At 38.5% G+C, this 19,361-nt stretch overlaps 1 protein-coding gene across 4 annotated transcripts in view; it reads left to right on the forward strand.

Moving 5' to 3' along the window:
* Positions 1-17,708, forward strand: part of FAM169A (family with sequence similarity 169 member A) — a 44,366-nt gene extending 26,658 nt beyond the window's left edge. For 2 of the 4 annotated variants that reach the window (XM_075020613.1, XM_075020612.1), the window contains exons 5-13: positions 735-906; positions 3,214-3,393; positions 4,867-4,995; positions 5,210-5,325; positions 8,206-8,260; positions 8,611-8,749; positions 10,870-11,023; positions 11,851-12,057; positions 13,870-17,708. In XM_075020613.1, coding sequence (XP_074876714.1) covers positions 735-906; positions 3,214-3,393; positions 4,867-4,995; positions 5,210-5,325; positions 8,206-8,260; positions 8,611-8,749; positions 10,870-11,023; positions 11,851-12,057; positions 13,870-14,409 — 1,692 coding nt within the window. In that variant the 3' untranslated portion in view covers positions 14,410-17,708. The remainder of the gene's footprint in view (positions 1-734; positions 907-3,213; positions 3,394-4,866; positions 4,996-5,209; positions 5,326-8,205; positions 8,261-8,610; positions 8,750-10,869; positions 11,024-11,850; positions 12,058-13,869) is intronic. The other 2 variants (XM_075020615.1, XM_075020614.1) reach the window with 2 other exon arrangements.
* The last annotated feature ends 1,653 nt before the right edge of the window (positions 17,709-19,361 follow it).

Raw genomic sequence — 19,361 nt, forward strand, 5'->3', positions numbered from 1 at the left:
TAGAGAACCTGGTGTGTAGTCTTGTTTTCCATGTGCTTCTTAATGGTAGTATGGTGATTAAATCAGGAAAGCTGAATCTTTTACAGGTAGAGTAGCTGAGGCTCTGGGCATTTGTACTTCACAGTGGGTAGGATAGTGGTGAATTTAAATTTCATATGTAAAAGGAACGCTGCTGGACAGAGAAAAGGATATTGAGTTCCTTGTTTCATGCCACAAACTGTGGTAACTAGTTCTTCCACTGCATCATGTCCTGTTGTCTGCCACTATCAGCAGTGATTTAGTGTGCCAAGTCCTGCTACCCTGTGAGGCTCATCATTTCTCCTCTGTAGGACTCCGTTACCTGCTAGCCTGGAAAGTCTGAGGCTGGTGTACTACTATGGTGTTTTGTGAATGTTTCTTAAATCCAAAAATAATTTTGAGTTAAAATCAAAAAATTCTCCCTACTGCCCCACTCCCAGCACTTCTCTCAGCTTCTACCTATCGGATTAAGAGTGACGTTGAAGTTGTGAAACATCCTCTGTCTATGGTAGTGCTTTATACTTAACCTGTTGCTATGGCTTTTGAGCATCTCCTTGCCCTCAAACAAACCCCAGAGTTTCATCCTGCCTTAGCACTTATAGCTTCTCTTGACTCTGCCTGTTAACACAGCTGCAGACAACTTTGAAAAATAAGGTCCCTGATGTGTATCAACTAATCTGACCACTCTTCTAAAATATTCTTCTGTGTCTCCTTAGGTGAAGTCTGTTGGAGAGAGGATTGTTCTGTATGTTCTGAATCGAATTATCTATCGGAAGCAAGAAATGGAAAGAAATGAGATCCCTTTTCTCTGTCATGGTAGCAATGACTATGCTAAGATCATGTGGAAAAAAGGAGAGGCTATTGGGTTCTATTCTGTTAAACCTACAGGTAAACCACCTGAGTATTGTGGGATTTGAGGGGGTCAGGAGGGGAGATAGGGAGCTTATTTCAAGAATATTGTATTTAGTAGACTTTACAAAACTTGTAGGCCTAGTGAGTTGGTGCTTTCCTGAAATCACAAGAGGTCAGATTGCTGTTAAAACTTCTAGCTTTTAAATGCTTATGTGCTTTAGCAATCTAAAAGTTCTTAGATTTCTTCATATTCCGCAAAATGTATTTAAAACTGTAGAAATGAGGTGTACCAAAAAATTTTTTTCTTTTTTTTCTGTGGAGCAATTGTTTATGGTTGGACTGGGCTGTGCTTGGTTTTTTGGTTTTTGTTTTGGTTTTCTTTTGTTTTTTTGACCTAGTTCCAGAATGCAGAGATCCTGTTTATCTGAAATGATTGTAGAATCAGATGTCATTATCACTTAACAGCATAGAAACTTTGCTCACAGGCGTAAGATTCAGCTATCACACCTGGTGACAACAAAGAGATTCCCTTTTCTTCCACACACGCGTTCCCTCAAAGATTACAATTAAGCTGGCAGGCTTGTTATTAATGTTACAGACTTCCTGTTGTTTTTCTGTTTTTCTAAAACTTTGTAATCTCCCTTCGGTTATTTAGGAATTCATTGTGGTTTTCTTGGTTTTTGGTTGGTTTTTTTTTTCTGAATAAAATTTAGTGTTTGGGTAGGCTGTTTTGCATGTTGATAGAACTTTGTAGAATATCAATATTTGGATTGAGGGGAAACAGTCTGGCATTTGTTTCATCTCTAGAGGGGGTTAACTAATGTAGGATTAATGATGGTACTGGAGGCTTGCTGGAGAATTGCCCCATCTAACATTATATATATATGCCTTCGCAAACTATTAAAATAGTAAACTGTCTGGGTCACTGACCTATTCTGGTCTGGCAATCAAGATAGGAAAGCAACCAGCTAATTTGTTCTGATTGTCTTTGTTATCTTTTTTCTGTGTGTTGCTGGGTTTTTTTTAAGAAATTATGCATTGCATAACCTGTATAAATCTCAGTATTATTTTTAATGTAATAATTGCTATAGCATGGTGGTCACAAAGTAGTATTGCAGTGGTTTTTGTTGTGGCCTTTTTAAAGCTGGAAATTGGAGTAGTGATTCTGTTTTTAGTCTAGAATGGGGACACTTCTTCATGTGGCAATGGGGTTTTACTATATTCCTGCTCACTTCTCATGATGCCTTCTCATTTACTTGTCCTGAGTTAGCAAACACTGAAGGCTAATCTTTCTAGGCATTATCAATACTTCACCCATGTTTGATTGTGTGCTGTATTCTCCAAATGAGTAGTCTACGTGAACAAAGGCAGCTCTGGAAACAGATGGTTAGGAAAGAGTAGTGGAGCTTGACTGGTATCCTGAAGGGTACTCAAGTAATGTAAACTCTCTGCCCATGTTTTCCTTTCTTGACAAATGAAGATAAGTATGTTCATTGGTCTCAGAAGTACAAAGTTGCAAAGACTATGTTGTATAGACAACTGTATGCTTCTCCTTGGTCTTTTTAGAGGAAAGGGCAAGATTTTGGCATAGTTCACACTGACTCCAAAATGAGGGTGTGAAAATGGATTGGATAATTGATGGGCTAGCTTAATGCCATTATATGGCATCCCACATTTTCACCACTGAGTCCATATCTACCCTCCGAGTCCTCTGATACTGAAGTACCTATGTGTTGTGACAGTCTGTTTCGTCTTTGTTTAATTATGGATAATGTGGTGTTTATGGGAGAATTACAATGTAAAGTGTCCTAGGATTTCTTGTGGTTTCATTTTAAAAAATTGGAATTATTGTTTCAGTCTTTAAAAAAGAGCTGAATTATAGTCTTCATATTTGTCCTGAGGAGTGATTATAATCTACATAAAAGTGCAATTCAAGAATTTTATTGTGTCTTTTTTCCTCCTCGCTCTTTCAGCTTTGTTTTTAGTATAGTTTTCCGATGGAATTGTATAGTGAGACTTCAAAGTGAGCCTTTCCTATCTATCTCTGCTATTCTTTTCTGGTACTACAGACTTTTTCTAACATATTAATCTGTTGATAAATCTTGGCAACTTTATGAAGCTTGCTCGAAGAGCCAATAAATGGCTGGTAGTATTTGTTTATTTTTAATGAATGTTCTAAATTATTTTTATAATTTTTAATATAATTTTATATAACTTACAATTATATAGTTTGGTATAATATTCATAAATTATAAAAGTCTTTATCTGAATATGCTAAAATCCATGCTGCATCATGTCAGTGCTGAAGTACTGATGGATATTTTTCTCCTCCTATTATTCCAGGAAGTGTTTGTAACTCTTACCATGGTCAGAGTTATCAGCTGCCAGTGCTAGACACAATGTTTGTAAGGAAGAAACATCGTGGGAGAGACTCTGGGCTAATCATGTTGGAAGACTTTGTGCGTTCCTTTTCTGCAGACTCTCTTGGCCTACGATACCCGCTGTCGTCCTTCATGTACACAGGCAAGCTCTTTACTGATCATCTTTTTGCTTTCTTTACATATTCAAATGAGTGCTGTCATTCAAGCTCCATGTTTGTGGCTGCATCCTCAGTTTCCGTATTAATGTTCTGCTCTTCAGTAAAGGCTAAAAATTGTGATCTGTTTAAGTAGTTTCTGATTAGACTTTTAATCCTCTACATGAGATTAGATTACTGGATCTCCGTTGGCTTTCTGCTACTGTGAAGCTTCCCACTGTGTCTCCCCCAAGCTGCAGAATGGGCTGAGGTGTTTCTCTGTGTGATCTAATGTATATCTTTTGTAGCACCTTTTTCTTGCTCACACCTAAGCCTCACAAAGTAATTTAATGAATGCTTTCTCACAACTTCTGGTCAAATGGACATACTAGGCTATGTTTTAACTTGGGTGTAAGAAGGCACAGTTCTAATGTACAAGGAAAACACTTAGGGGTCTTCCATTAGCAACCCAAGAGGATTATGTCGTATAGGTAATGACACACATTCTAGAAATGATGCTGCTTGGGACTGTGTTCAGACAAGAAGCACATTTCCTTTGCTCTGTTTCTCAAGACTTGTCCTACTCTTAGGCCATCTGCTGGACATCCTTTTATGAACATTTTCATCTGGCCTTCTTAGCCACTGGCAATTTTCTGCTTTCCCAAGTACCACTGTCTGTTGTTGGATCCTATCAGACCTGGTTTGTTAGGCTTCAACCAGCAAACTGTCTTGAGCAGAATTTAACGTCTAATCCATTTCCATGAATGGTACATTCCAAATCCATTGGTACATCCAGTCCATTCCAAAGAATGATACAGTAGGGATCTTGTCCACTGAGATTATGCATCAATAGTGAATCAGGTGAAAAACGGTAGTTTTCCTGGTAGCTACTACAGAATAATGTCAAAGCATGCCTCTCCACATGGATGTTTAGTATGTGTATTGGGAGAAAAGAGGTGGAGGGATAGCAGAGAAGAAAATATTCCAAAAGTGAACAGTGAGTGGATAATGAACCATGCAATGGTAACATGTTTGCATTCCAGAAGAGTGCTTTTCACAAGTGCCTATAATAACATGGGGTGACAAAAATCACTTGACTATATCCTCTGCTTAAGAGCCCTTCCATCCTAGGTTGAGTCTTGTGATTGGCAGGGACAGTGACCAGTGAAGTTGTAAAACTGTCAAGTGGGTGCTTAGAGAAGAGCAGCATCCCATGCATCTTTGCAGTTTAAGATAATTATGGAAAGTCTTTCAAAGTGAAGAAAGGATTTATTTAGAAGGATGAGTAGGGTAAAACAATATTATGTTTATTTCAGACTCGACTGTTTTGTTTAACATTTTTTTCTGTGGTGGTTTATGTGTATGCTGGAAGACTGCAAATTTAATTTGATTTCAGATAAACTTTAAAAACTGAGGTACAGCCAAGTGTGTGTGTGTGTATATATATATAAAATACAGTGGTTTTTCTTATGTTTGTTCAGCTTGTAAGCAATACCTTGAGAAGTACCCTGAGGATCATAACCTTTTGTGGGAAGTGGAGGGAGCAGGATGTTGGTTCCAGAGAACTTCTATTATTTCTAAATGGCAAAAGGAAAAGGTCAAAATTGCAGGTATGGATGCTTTGTTTTGTTGTTTTCTGTCACTTTTACAAAGTTGAATAAACACTCTGCAAGTTTAACAGTGACTTCTGTGAATACTGCCCATGGAAACTAGCAGAAAGATTTTTATTTGTCCTGAGATCTGTGAGATGATTTTTGGAATGGTTAATTGTTATATAAAGGCACTATAATTTTCCATTTCCCTGTTTACTCTTTAAAATCCCAGCAGCAGAGGCCTCGCAGAAAGAAAATAAGAGTACCCAGGCAGAGGATCGTTTTCAGCAGTCTGCAGCAGTATCTGAAGCAAGTGGACAGAATACCAAGCTAGAAGCACAGCTAAGTGTAGGTACACTGACTGTTACCTCTTTTTTTATTGCTTTATTACTAAAAACCAAATTATGAGAAATGCTTTTTGTCCACCTCATAATAATTGAATTGACTCAGGTCTGCACTATATATAAAAGACAAATGCTTTTGTTACTTTTTGAGTGGATGTTATGCTTCCCACTGATGTAACACTGATGACTAAGCTGGGGTTAAAAATAACTTTTTTTTTTGCGGAGGGTTGGGGTGTCCCTATGAATGTAGAGGGTCTGTGCCACAGCTGTCAGGGTCTATAATTTGACCTGTTTGCTAGCAGTTTAGAGAAGGGAGATTATTTTGACTGTCTCTGAGATTACTGTCTAGAAAGACTGTTGAACAGTAGAGCCATCATAGGAGTGGAGAGAATGAGGAAAAGTGTTTACAGAAGTATACACTCACATTACAGTTCAATACAGTGGAAAGTGTTTAGTTTGCATTTGTCAGAGTTATATATTGTCCATATAAAAGGACTGCAGCTTTCTTTGTACATGTTTGAAATATCAACCAGATTTCAGCTACATATGGATATGTGGTCATTTTTGGGTCTTTGAATATTATGAACCTGTTGTTCTCTCTCATTTGTGTTTTGAGGCCACACAGAACGTGCTTGAGAGTAACTGAGCTCCAAATACAGTGAGCATGGATTTGTGTGCTTTCAGGACTGTCTGTAGTATTGACATGACCATGCTCTCATAGAAGTCAATACTTTTAATTAAAAATGGGAAATAATGGCTGAATCAATACTCTCAGCTATTAATATCCAAACTTTAGATTTGTAATCTAAGTTAAATCTCCCTTTTCCCAGTTGAGAAAATTAGTGTTTCCCAAAGCAAAACTGACAGCAAAGCAGTGATGTGTTTAGTCTCTAAGTGACCAGAAGCAACAACTCCTAGTTGTCTTTCATTTGTAACAGTGTCTTCAGCATCATCACTGAGTTCTAGATTCAGATTCCAATAATGGTCATATCGGTAAAATGATCTAAAGAATGAATGTTTTGGTTGCAGAGCTATATGGATATACTTGGAGAAGACAGCAGCGGGATAGTAGTTCTTAGAATTTTTGTTGCTGTGAGTTAAGAACTCAAGCCTTGTCTCTTGCCTTTTTCCAGAAGAGAAAGATGGTAGATACCAAAGTGCTCCAGCTCCTCATAGCTTGGTAGAATTGCCAGCAGCTCTCTCCTTGGCACTTGCACTATCTATAAGCAGTTCTGCAAAGCTTTGAAAACTGGCCACCAAACAAAAAAAATCCCACCTTCCCCCAAACCAGGAAGAAACTTTCCCCAACTTTCATTTTCACCTTTTACTTGGTGCTCCCTATTTTGTGTATTTTGATGCTAGAATAATTTGTCATTAGTCTACAAGTTCTCATCTATTTAAAAGTCATTTGAAACTATTTCAAGCAGCAGAATGTAGATACTGCCACTTTTTGCTGGTTGTCTTGGGTGGTACTGGAAGTGAGTCTTGAAAGGTGGCAGAACACCTGGATGCTGGTTATTGCCAGTTCTAGATTACTTCCAGCAGCTAAGAGCAAGCAATGTGCATAACTTTATTATAATATGTACAGCTTGTACCCACTTCAGATTATCATGTGCTTTACCACTGAGTCTTCAGCTAACTTGCAGAAAAAAATGGAAATACTGGGATGGTGGGGAAGGGCAAGAGGCAAAAGAGCTCTAGGGAGAGGGAACTCTGATGTAAGCAGCCTCTTGTGCTGACTGTGCATGTGTCCTGGTTTCAGCTGGGATAGAGTTAACTGTCTTCTTAGTAGCTGGTACAGTGCTATGTTTTGAGTTCAGTATGCAAAGAATGTTGATAACCCTGATGTTTTCACTTGTTGCTAAGTAGTGTTTAGACTAAAGTCAAGGTTTTTTCAGCTTCTTGTGCCCAGCCAGTGAGAAAGCTGGAGGGGCACAAGAAGTTGGCACAGGACACCTGACCCAAACTGGCCAACGGTGTATTCCATACCATGTGACGTCCCATCTAGTATAGGAACTGGGAAGGGGCGGGCGGGGAATCGCCGCTTGGGGAGTAGCTGGATATCAGTCGGCAGTTGGTGAGCAGTTGCACTGTGCATCATTTTTACATTCCAATCCTTTTATTATTGCTGTTGTAATTTTATTAGTGCTATCATTATCATTATTAGTTTCTTCTTTTCTGTTGTATTAAACCATTCTTATCTCAACCCACGAGTTTTGCTTCTTTTCCCGATTTTCTCCCCCATCCCACTGGATGAGGGGGGGGTGAGTGAGCAGCTGCATGGTGCTTAGTTGCTGGCTGGGGTTAAACCACGACAGCATGTAACCTGTATTACTGCTGAATCACCAAATTCTGGTTTTTGTCTGATCTCTATTTTTACATGGGCTACCATATTCTGTTACATGCCATGATAAAAATAAGACTACAAAATAGAATACAAATATAAAAATAAAACTTTCCTGTTAAATTTTGTCAGCTACTGTAGTGCAGTCCCTTGAGTTTATACAGAAAGGGGAAACAAAAAAAGACTTCTAGCATTTAATTATGTGGACACCTGTTATAAATGGAATGGTTAGGAAAAAATCTTGGTAGGGTTATTCATAAAGACAGGTTACTTTCAAGTCTTGTCTTCTATGTTGAGGCCAGAAGTAAAATGCAGATATAAATATTCATCCTTGTAATAAAGATACTTAAAAAAAATCTTTTGAGAGATAAGACACATGTATGTAAGTATCTTAATTAAGAATGCTTGTAGCTGCTCTTCCGTAGGATCATTGCTATGAAATAGTGCTTTAGAAAGATGCAACCACAGATAGGGAGATGAAGGTATTTCAATCAGTTCAGAAGTTTTTGAAATAACGTTGGCTTTGCTTTTGCTTCACAGGCTGACTCTCAAAAAGGTAAAGAATCAATGGATGTCCATCCAAGCACATCTGAAGGTAAAAATAACATTGATTATCAGTATTGTGACTACTGTGGATTAATACGTTTGCAGGCTCTTCTACCGCTTTCAATCTCAGTGGATTCATCTGCAAAGTGTATAAAAACATGCCTTCCTCTAAGGTGCTGAGGTTCAACTCATAAATCTTTTAGATGACTGGATAAAATTGTTAGGAGTCTTGGTAAACATGTTATGCATGTGTATTCAGAAAAAGTACCACAATGAATGCTGTTTTACTTGCACTCAGTTTCTTTAATGAAATATTAGGGGGAAAAATTACATGCAGATCTTAGACTGCATTTGTTCACTTGTATTTATTTTGGTCTTTTTGGTTTTTTTTTTCCTAAGGCCTTAACACAGGTCCTCTTGCCCTTCGAGTACTAAGCAGTCATCTAAAACGTCCCAAGACAGGAAGACGTAGCCGGGAACCTGAACCTGAAGCTTCCCAAGGGGTTGAGGAAAACACTCTTCATGGGTCAGAAAGCAGGTAGAGGAGCCCATATTTTACTGATTTCTTGTTTTGTTGCTTGGACAGTCACAAACTATAACAGTGTCTCACAGTGCTACTTGTGCTGCTGCTTCTTCCTTCTTTCTACATGCTTGACTTTATTTTCTTACATCAGGCTTTACTTTTAGTAATTTTAGAGACAGCACCTGAGGAGCGATTGCACCAAAATGTAGCGTCTGTGAAAGCTTGGTAGATACTGGGAGTAACTGACAAAACAGTGAGGGCTGAGGGTCTTCTGTTATAACTAAGTCTGCATGAAGGTTAAAACATCTGTATTCATACAGCATAGTTTCTTGCGATAATATAACTGGACATGTATCCACAATGCTATGTGTGATCTTTGGAGAGGTGTCCCTTCCTTACCTCTTTTTATGGTGGCATACTGCAGTAAAATAAAGTCTTGACTGTTTATAGTTTGGGAGCTGGTTCCTGCTTGTCACTTAGTAACAAAAGAGTTGTAGGGAGCCATCCAGCTTCAAAGAAAAGACCTTTGTTCAGACTAATTCTAATTTAAAACCATCATATCTAAACTTACATCCTGGAAAAAAAATAGTCATCTCTGGTTTAAAGGATGCTATCCTGTGTAATAATTGTCAAATGGGGATGTGAAGAATTGTACCACTTGTGTGCTGTAAATCATACAAGACAGCCTGAAGTACTAATTTGCACTGGCTTCCATCCAGAAAGCAGAACTGTGGTTATTTAAAATAAATAAATAGCTTCTTCCTCCCCCTTCCTCTGTGTGAGTATATGTATGCTCATAGACACACACTGACTCCCCATGTCTGTCTCTCCCTCTCTCATTCTCTTCAAAAAAAACCCCCACTGCAACCTCAAAAACCTCTTCTGAAGAACTGAAGATAACCTGATTATTTTCTAGGAAATCTCTCAAACTTGTTCCACTAGGTTTCTTTAAACAAAATTAGTTGTTTGGGGTTTTTTGTGGGTTTTTTTTTTAATGTGAAGCTGAGGTCTTCAGCTAGATACAGACTAATTTTTGTGTTTAAGTTGCTCTGTGGAACTATAGAGATACCGCACTGCTGTCCTGTACTGTCATTGTGCTGCCTTAAGCTGATTCATACAGGGCAAATGGCATGGTTTGATAGTGTCACAGGTTGAGAAATTCTTCGCCCTATTGCTACTAATAATTGGCTCGTTGGTATGTGAGAGGACTAGCCTGTTATTGAATGTCAGTATTTTGGGCCTTGGAAAATGAAGTCAACAAGGTGCCACTGCTCCTTTGAACAAGATGTGTAACATGGTGTTTGTGAGCAGAGCTAAGGGGGATCCTGATGGCAACAGGGCAGGATATCAGCTTGGTTCTCTCCTTCCATGCACATTAGCAAATGCAGCAGGGTCTTCTGGCAGGGACTTTCTCCTGTGGAGTGCCTTCATCTCAAGACTGGCACCTGGGATAAAACCCTCCAATACTGCCTTTACTATGAGATTGTGAAGCAGCCTCTTACATATCTATTGCATGTACTTTTTTCTTTGCTTGTATGTAATACTTCCAGTTCGTCTAATTTTTTTATCTCAAAAGTAAGAACTGAATGTTTGAGATAGTTTTGCTATCCATCAGATGCATCAGAGCTTCATCTTCAGCTGTTTGCTAATTTAATCTCTAGCTGATTGAATCTTCTTCAGCTGTGTGTTTATTGACTTGAATTCTTTTCCAGTCATGGTCTTTAATATATGTATATTCAACAATTATACAAACATACTTGCTTTTATAACTCCATAATTTTAAACTGTTTCTACAGTGGGAGTGAGAAGTTGTTTCCTTTCTGACTTCCAAATGTATAATGACTACTGCTTTCTAAATTTAAAATAACAAACAAATTTGACTTCTATTCCCATAAAATAGAAGTGAGATAGATGTCTTCATTTTATAATTGCCAAAACAATTTTTCCTAGTTGGTTTTTTTCCTAATGACGAGTTAGCCATTTTTAGACGCATTTAGTCTTCTGGATTCTTATTTCCTATGGCAAGCATGTGATGCAGTACTTTATAATTGGTCATGAAGAATTTCCCTGCTGAGATCACCAAAATTATGTATTAATCTAAAAGATTAAAGGATATGTCTTAATATCTGCTGCAGGCTGGAACTTCCTGCCCACACACCTGAAAGCTCTGAAGACTTGGAATTATCTGAGGAGGACGCTGAGGATGAGGAAGTGATTACTGAAGTTGAGGGCCAGTCTGTATCAGAAGAGCTACATGTATCGCCACCTGAGAAAACAAGTGAGAAGGAGGTGAGCTGGTTGTGACAGCAATAGCAGATAAGTTTTGAATACAACTACAGTTTCTGTTAAATATGGTCCTTGCTGCCTTGATCCATGTGACTATCAACTCTTTGATTTTTGTACTGATGCTTCATTGAGAAGTATATCTGAGAAGCTAAGGCTAGTATAGAATTAGTGTCAGGGAATATTCCATTATACTTCTTTTGAACAATAGAGTTCATAGGATCTTCGGTAAGGTGAATTTTTAGCTTGTCTACCAACCTAATTTTCTTAATTGATTTCTCCTACTCAAATATTCTGGTCAAGATCTGACTCAGTATCTCTAATTTAAAAAACCAACCTTTCTTTGAAGAAGCCAGTAGCTGGTATGCTTCAATGACTACTGTTGCTCCACTTCAAGCTTGCCTGCTTTGATGTTTAACTTCAACTTTTATCTACAGATTAACAGCTTGAATTTAAATCTGTGAGTACCCTTTGTGCCTAGTGATGTCTCCAGAGTTATATGTTCTTACTGATTCGTGAGAAAGTGGATCTTACACTATGTTGGGTTCAAGGAATGACTGCAGCATGTATGCTTGTGAGATGCATAAAAACTGCTTGGCTTGACTCCTAACAGTGTAAGCTATGGTCAGAAATTTAGTGCAGGTGACAACACCAAGCTAATATGCTGGTCAAGTTAGCTCCTCTGCACTAAGCTCTACCTTCTTAGTACACATTTCTAGGTACCTGAGCTATCTGCTTCTCACATTAAGCTGCAAATTTAGATCACAGATACACCCACTAGTGTTGAGGAACAATGGCTGAGCATAATGTTGACTTAGCAATGTAATTTTTAGGAATCTCCATCAGAACCTCTTAATGGTGAGGTAACAGAAGAAACTGGTAAGACCTCACGTATGGCTGAAGAGGAACCAGCAAATGAAGTTTCAAGTGGTGAATCAAAATTGCAGTCTGAAAGTCAAGGAGAAGAACCCTTAACGCTGTTTGTTCCGTTAATCCTCGAGTCTCTGGCAAAACCTTCAGAACACAGTGTATCAGAGAAGGTGAGAGAATTGAAAAAAAAGTGAAGTCATTTTTCCTTCAGAGTGTACATATCTTGCTGTTTTTTCTTTTGTTAAGTAACAGATAGAAAGTAGCCCCTACTGTCATATGAAATTCATGGGAGAAGCAATTATTACATCAGATGATGTAAATCCATAAACAGAATATACTAGTGTTTCTGTTCTAATATGCAGAAGTGGGGCGTATATGCATGTGATACCAGAAATAAAGATCCATTGCTCCAGTTTGCCTTGGCAGTAATGAAATGGCTCTTTCTCACTAAAATATTAGTTGGTTATGAGTGAAAAGCCACATCCTTATTTTGTCTAGTGTCATAACTCCAGTAGGCAGCTGAACACCTGTCCTGGGTTCAGCTGGGATAGAGTTAATTTTTACCGGAACCTGGGAGGTGGGGGGCATAGCCGGGGCAGCTGACCTGAACTAGCCAAGGAGCTATTCCATACCATGTGCCGTCATGCTCAGTATATAAATGGGGAGCGGGCCAGGGTGTGGGGAGGCTTCTCTCTCAACTTTCGGTGGGGGAAGTGGCGGAGCGTCGGGTCCCGGGTGGTGAGCAGTTGCACTGTGCATCACTCTTTTTGTATACTCGTTCATTAGTACCGTTGTATGCTGTTGTAACCTTTTTTGTGTTGTCCCAGAAAACTGCCTTTATCTCAACCCTCGAGGTTCCAGGTTTTTTTTCCTTTTCTCTCCTCCGTCTGCTCCCCATCCCACCGGAGGGGGGCGGGAGGAGTGAGCGAGTGGCTGCGTGGTCTTTTGTTACCGGCTGGGCTGAAACCACGACAGCACCACACAGCCACTCGCTCACTCCCCCTCAGTGGGGTGGGGGAGAGAAGTGAAGAGTAAAAGTGAGAAAACTCATGTGTTGAGATAAAGACAGTTTAGTAGGTAAAGCAATAGCTGTGCATGCAAGGAAAGTGAAACAAAGAATTCATTCACCACCTCCTGTCTGCAGGCAGGTGTTCAGCCATCTCCAGGAAAGCAGGGCTCCATCATGTGTAATGGTTACTTGGGAAGACAAATGCCATCACTCCAAACGTCCCCCCCCTTTCTTTTTGCCCCAGCTGTATATGCTGAGCATGATGTCATATGGTCTTGGAATATCCCTTTGGTCAGTTGGGTCAGCTGTCCTGGCTGTGTCCTCTCCCAACTCCTTGTGCCCCCCCACCCCCGACCCCCCAGCTTGCTTGCTAGTGGGGTGGGGTGAGAAGCAGAAAAGGCCTTGACTCTGTGTAAGCACTGCTCAGCAATAGTTAAAACATCCCTGTGTTATCAACACTGTTCCCAGAACAAATCCAAAACCTAGCCCCATACTAGCTACTATGAAGAAAATTATCCCAGCCAAAACAAACACATCTAGTAATTCTGTCTTGAAGTGTACAAGCAAGGGTAAAATACCCTTTCAGAACACAGATTTTACTGGTTCTTGTTTATAGTGCAAAAGCAGATTGTTATATGCTATCAGAATGATAACCGTATATGTCTAAAATAAAAAGTTACTTATTTTCCCTGAGATTAATGTGAGAATGTTTTTACTGTACCTGAATAATCCTCTGAATAATTTCTTCTTGAAAATAAGAGCACAACTCTGGGTATCAAATGCAGTTCACAAAATAGTCTCGTGCAAAAAGGAGGAAAAGACTGGCTTGTTGATTGTACATGTTGTATTAAAAACCCTTGAATGCCAAAATACCCTCTGAGGTTGCTAGCTAGGGGCAGTACTTGTTCAGCCTCTTGGATCTTCTATTTATTGTCCTTTTGGTTGTTTTGGCACCCTTCCCCTCCCCCTGCAGGTTTTAAATGCAAATGATTCAGAAGTGCTGACTGAAGAAAGTACATCAGTGGAGGAGGGCACTGAAGAAGAGCAGGAATCTGAAAAGACCATCACTGAAAATGCAGCTGCTTCGGTATCGAAGGACGAGCCCTCTGACAATGGCCTGACCAACTCTATGGTAACTGAAGCAGCAGAACAATCTGTTTCTGAAAATGTATTGCCCAAAACAGCTTCCTCATTGGAAGGTCAAAATGAGGAAGCAGGGCACAACTCGCAGGAGGCCTCTGTTGCTTTGGGTCAGAGCTCTTTGATAGTGGTTGAACTTGAGGGTGTTTCTTTTCAGCAGCCTTCTGGACAAGAAGGACAGAAGAACCAGTTGGAAGAGCACTCAGAAGAGTCTGCTGAGCAGATGGAGCAGTACATGCAAACAGCAGCGGAACGAGCTGACAGCAGCTCTGAGGAAGCAGAAATTGAGGTACCCATTGTAGATCGGAGAAACTTGCGAAGAAAGGCCAAAGGCTACAAAGGTCCACCCAAGAAAAAAGGAAAGCCAGCTTAAAAATTAAATATTGATTGTTAATTCCTGTATTTATAAGAAAGTTATTATTTTGTAAAACACTAGGGTGTAACTAAACCATGTGGGACAGGGGACACACGTGTTTAAAATTCTGGGTTGGATTTTGTCCTGGGATTCATCACCTTTCCTCAAGTTTTCTTAAATTTTTAACTAGACATTGAGCTTCATCAGAGTACAAAAGTAAACAGTCAGTCTCCTCCTTTTATAAAGGATACATGCTGAATAAATACAGTTGTGCTAGCAAAGGGAACAGTTTGCATATTTAAGGTGGTAGTCATGGAATTAAAAAGCAGTGTGAAATCCTGGCCCTGTCAATGTCTCTTAAATTCCCATAGACTTCCATGAGGCCAGACATCAGTCTAGATTATTTTTTTTTTTGTAACTTTGTGTTCTCTACTCTGGAGAGAAGCAGAATGAGAAAAATCCTTCCTTGCTTCTTGTTCCCTTCCCATAGATTTTTCTCAGATGAGATTAAAAGAATGCAAGAATCTAATTCTAGGTCTCAAAATACACAAGAAGGTATAACTCATTAGATCAAAACAATGTAAGCAGCATCTGTTTCTCATGAGAATAACTTGAAACAGCTGAGTCAGTAGAAACATGGTCAGTGCAGTACCTGCCATAGTGCACTCTGATAATAAAGTTCTTTAGATGAAGATTGACATGCCTACACAGTAAACTATTTGTAGCTTCCAAAGTGAGCATCTCTGGAAGCATAAATTTTTCCAGAGTGTATGGAATATAGATTCCAGTACATATACATAATTTGTCACACATACAGTAGGTTACTCCTTAGTTAGCTATGTGTTTCAATAAATGAAGCTCTTCTTGCAATGGGTTAAAAACTCAGGAATAAGAAAAAACAGTGATTCTGGGAACAGGAAATCATGCCACTATTTTTCCTGCTATATGCCTTTTCTAAGATGAGTAAACTAGTCTCCTACAATGTCTCAAAAATAGAGGTATCTAGAAATTGCTGTTCAGGACTTCTGAGTACAAGGTTCACTTGAATAGTTGCAATGCTGTCTTAGCTTTTATCTCTCTATGAAGCTAATGTGAGAATGTGGTTTTGGATTTTATGCTTATACAATTTAACTGTATTTATAAGGTATTTTAACTGTATAAGTTACATTCATACTACTTCCTTTAGCTGATGAAGTACCATGTTCCTTTTTAATCTGTTGAGCAGTTTATAGAGGAAAAAAAAAGGCAGTTTTTAAGAAAAGTGTGTTACATAAACTTTAGATTCAGGGTGCATGGGGATTACTGAGTTAATCTGGGTTTCTTGAACTGTTGCACGTAGCTGTAACTTCCTATCAATGTACATTCATGGGGTTCATAAGGAGTATCTGTCTGATAAATGTTCAAGATCTTTGTTTGTAAACATATTCAAGTGAACCTTAAGCATTTCTAAAACTAATCAAGCATTTTCTATAAAGCACATGAAACAAAACTTCTGATATCTTCTGTATGGCTTCTCTTCTAGTGGTAAGATTTATTGTGTTAAAAAAAGAGTGGCTAGAAAACACATCTATTACATTGCTAAGAATTTGGGATTTGTGAGGGCTGGTGGCTTAAAGCATGGTTGTATGCAGTATATTGTGACTCCATTTTTAGAGCAAGCTTTACTAAAGATTAATCTGCTGAATACTTCAGTTGATACAAATGTATCCACTTTCAAAAAGTTAAGGATTCTTTTGCTTATGAAAAGTGAGTACCAGTTATTTCAATTACTTCTAGGTGGATTTTTGATACATATGTTTATTGCTCATATTCCCTGTGAGGTCAGAAAACAGTGTTTGTGAGAAGGTAATGCCACTCACCTGGCTTTTACTTTTCATGGCTAAGTTGGAACTGATTTTGATTAGTATCTTTAAGACATTTGCATATCGAATACGTAAATATTGCAACAGGATTATTAGATTAGGTCAGTCTTGGTTTCTACTGAGAACAATCAGATTTCTGATCTTATTTCAGTGAGTCAGTTTTAAATACTGAACTTAAATTTGCATCTTTAAGCATCTTTACTCTTGAGTAGAGACCTCTGTAAATCTGGGGTACCTGAGATAGTAGCTGATGGCCAGACTGTTAACATACAGAATGTGAGTAGTTGGGGTGCAATTAGCAATTCTGATAACCAGTACAGTCTTGAAAACTGGACATTGCTCTAATTGTGATTGCAGCAGTACTTTGAACTAAAGGGCGCAGTTTATTTCTGTAACAACTTATTTGGCATCAGTCATCTTGCAGTACATATGGAATAGCAAAATCAAAATACTGACTTTAAATAATAGTTTTCATTGCTGTAGTGATTATCCCATTGGAACGGTAGTTTTAATAGTCTATACCGTCTGTTACATTAATGCAAGGGAACATATCTGACAACTGTATTGACTGCAGTGTTTTACCTTAGGAAAACCAGCAGTTTTTAGGCTTGGACAATTTTTTTTTGGTCTGTTAACTGTCTGTCTTATTACCATCTAACTCTTAAAGAATTTTTAAGATCTTACTGCACCAGCAACTAATGATTAAAACATCAACTTTATACAAGTTTGTACCAAATGCTATTACAACATGCTGTGGAACTACTAGATGTGTGCAGTGAAAGCAAGCAGTATTATTTTGAGCTTTATTTAGTCTAGGAATAGAGCTTAACATTAATTTGTGACTTCAGCCTTGCACTTCAATGGTAAATGGTTTTGTATTTGAATCCAACATTTGTTCAAGTGTCTTTCTTGTACTGCTTATTAATTTTTATCAGGATTTGCTTTGTTTCTCCCACATTCTCTTTTGGTCTATTTTCATTTCATGCATAATTCTTGTTTGCTGTTCTCATGTTTCATAGCCCCTTACATAAAAATGTATACATGTCTTATTTCAGAAGTGCATTTAACTCATTTGAAATGTCTAACCTTGGTTTGTTGCTGCTTTTATAACATTGCAGTTGTAGATGTCGGTAACCAAACTGATCATTTACAATGTCATCAATGCTACCAAGTTAAACATAGCAACAAATAGGCGTAAGTTCAGCTTTGCTGCTTTTAAGTGACCATTCTAACATTTTATTTCCAATAGCATACACTTCACATTTGTGAAAATAAATATAGGTGTTGGATGTTTTCTAAGCTAGTGATACCCTGTTTATAAATCTGATGAAATATGCATTGCTATTCTGGAGTACTATACTTAAGTCTTGTTACAGTGTTAGTTTTTCCTTTTTTTAGTACTGTCTTGGCTCTTTTGGAATGTTCTGAAGTAGTAATTAAACTTATATTTTGTGGGTTTTTTTTTCTTGGTTTTTAGTATTTGAGTACTTTCTGCTATACAGGAGGCATGTTTTAAAGTGGTTCAGTTCACTAGAACAAGCATTTTACAGTCTGTTACCAAGGAGCTTTAAAAGCTCAAAGATTATTCATTGAAAAAATTGCCTATTGATTAAAACTATTTCCTGTACTTAATTAGCTGATGCATCAGACTTTTATGAAAAAAGCTGTAGAATAGGCTGTTCTGAATGTTACAGCATGCATTCTGCTCTTTACATCATCTTACATAGTTGCTATAAACTTAGCAGTTATTAACATAGTTTGCTATAGACAAGCTAACTAGAAATGCTGTAACACACTCCCTAGTGTGGTACATTAAAATGTCTTAAGTGCAACAATTGCGTTATTCAGCCAACAAGTCGTATTTATAGCACAAAATGTAGTAATGTTCTTGACACAGCTGTAGAAAATTAAAGTACTCTGTTGTTAATGTGCAGTAAAGGGTAAAGCAACAAGAAAGTAAACAGAGGCTTATCTGTTCTGACAAAATGAGTTCTCTCCAAGCAATGACTTACTGGCTTGTGACCCTCTCTGAGTTTCAAATCACTTGTCTTTCCACAAAGAAGTAAAAATCATAGTAAGTTACTAAATCTAGACTAGGGCAATATGTTAAACTAAGAAAACAGCCTGTAAGAGGGGAAGACTTTGGTATAGTTAAAGTACTGCCTCTATCATATAGTGTAAGAGAAGTTAGAAAGCTGGTACAAAACCAGCTAGCTTGACTACTTGGCCAGAGTTCCAGATCTGGAACATGAGCTGGTCATGAAGATGATTAAGGGATTGGAGCATCTGTCATACAAGAGGCTGAGAGCTGCAAATGTTCAGCCTGGAGAAGAGAAAGCTTGGGAGGATCTCACCTTGTGTATAAATACCTGGGGTGGGGGGTGTATAAAGAAGATGAAGCAAGATTCTTCTCAGTGGTGCCCAGTGACAGGACAAGAGGCAGTGGGCACAAACTGGAATATAGGAAATTCTATTTAAATGTAAAACTTCTTAAACTCTAAGAGTGGTCAAACATTGGATCAGGTTGCTCAGAGGTGGTGGAGTCTCCATCCTTGGAGATACTCAAAACTTGACTGGATGTGGCCCTTGGACACCTGCTGTAGTTGGCCACTTTAAGCAAGTGGCCTGCACTACACAATATCAAGAGGTCCCTTCCAACTGTTGCATTAAAGGGTAAAGGAATTTGGCAGAAAATAAACTTCTTGCATTCCAGCTTATGCTCAGATGTTAGAGGGGCTGGGGGCGGCTAGGTTTAGTTTCTGAGTAATGTCCAATTCAGCGCTGTACATCTGGTTGCGTCATGATGACGGATGCACTTATAGCACACTGCACTCTCAGCTGCATTCAAAACATGAGAATTACTTAGGGAGTTTGGTTGTATTAATGAACTGTCATGACTAGATTAATGAGCAGCGCAGCTTATATTAAAGCAACAGTACAGGTTCTTTTGGATTGCTGGTGATAAATACAGTCTGCAAAGCATGTGCAAATGATAATACAGTTGACTACAAGTGCATTAAATTATGAAAGAAAAGAGCTCTAAAGAATTCTGAGTTTCTCGGGGAAGTACTTGGTACAGCCCAGTGTTCAACTGTCACCCATGAGGCA

Source organism: Buteo buteo, chromosome Z, assembly GCF_964188355.1.
Source record: "Buteo buteo chromosome Z, bButBut1.hap1.1, whole genome shotgun sequence".
Classification (NCBI taxonomy): Eukaryota; Metazoa; Chordata; class Aves; order Accipitriformes; family Accipitridae; genus Buteo; species Buteo buteo.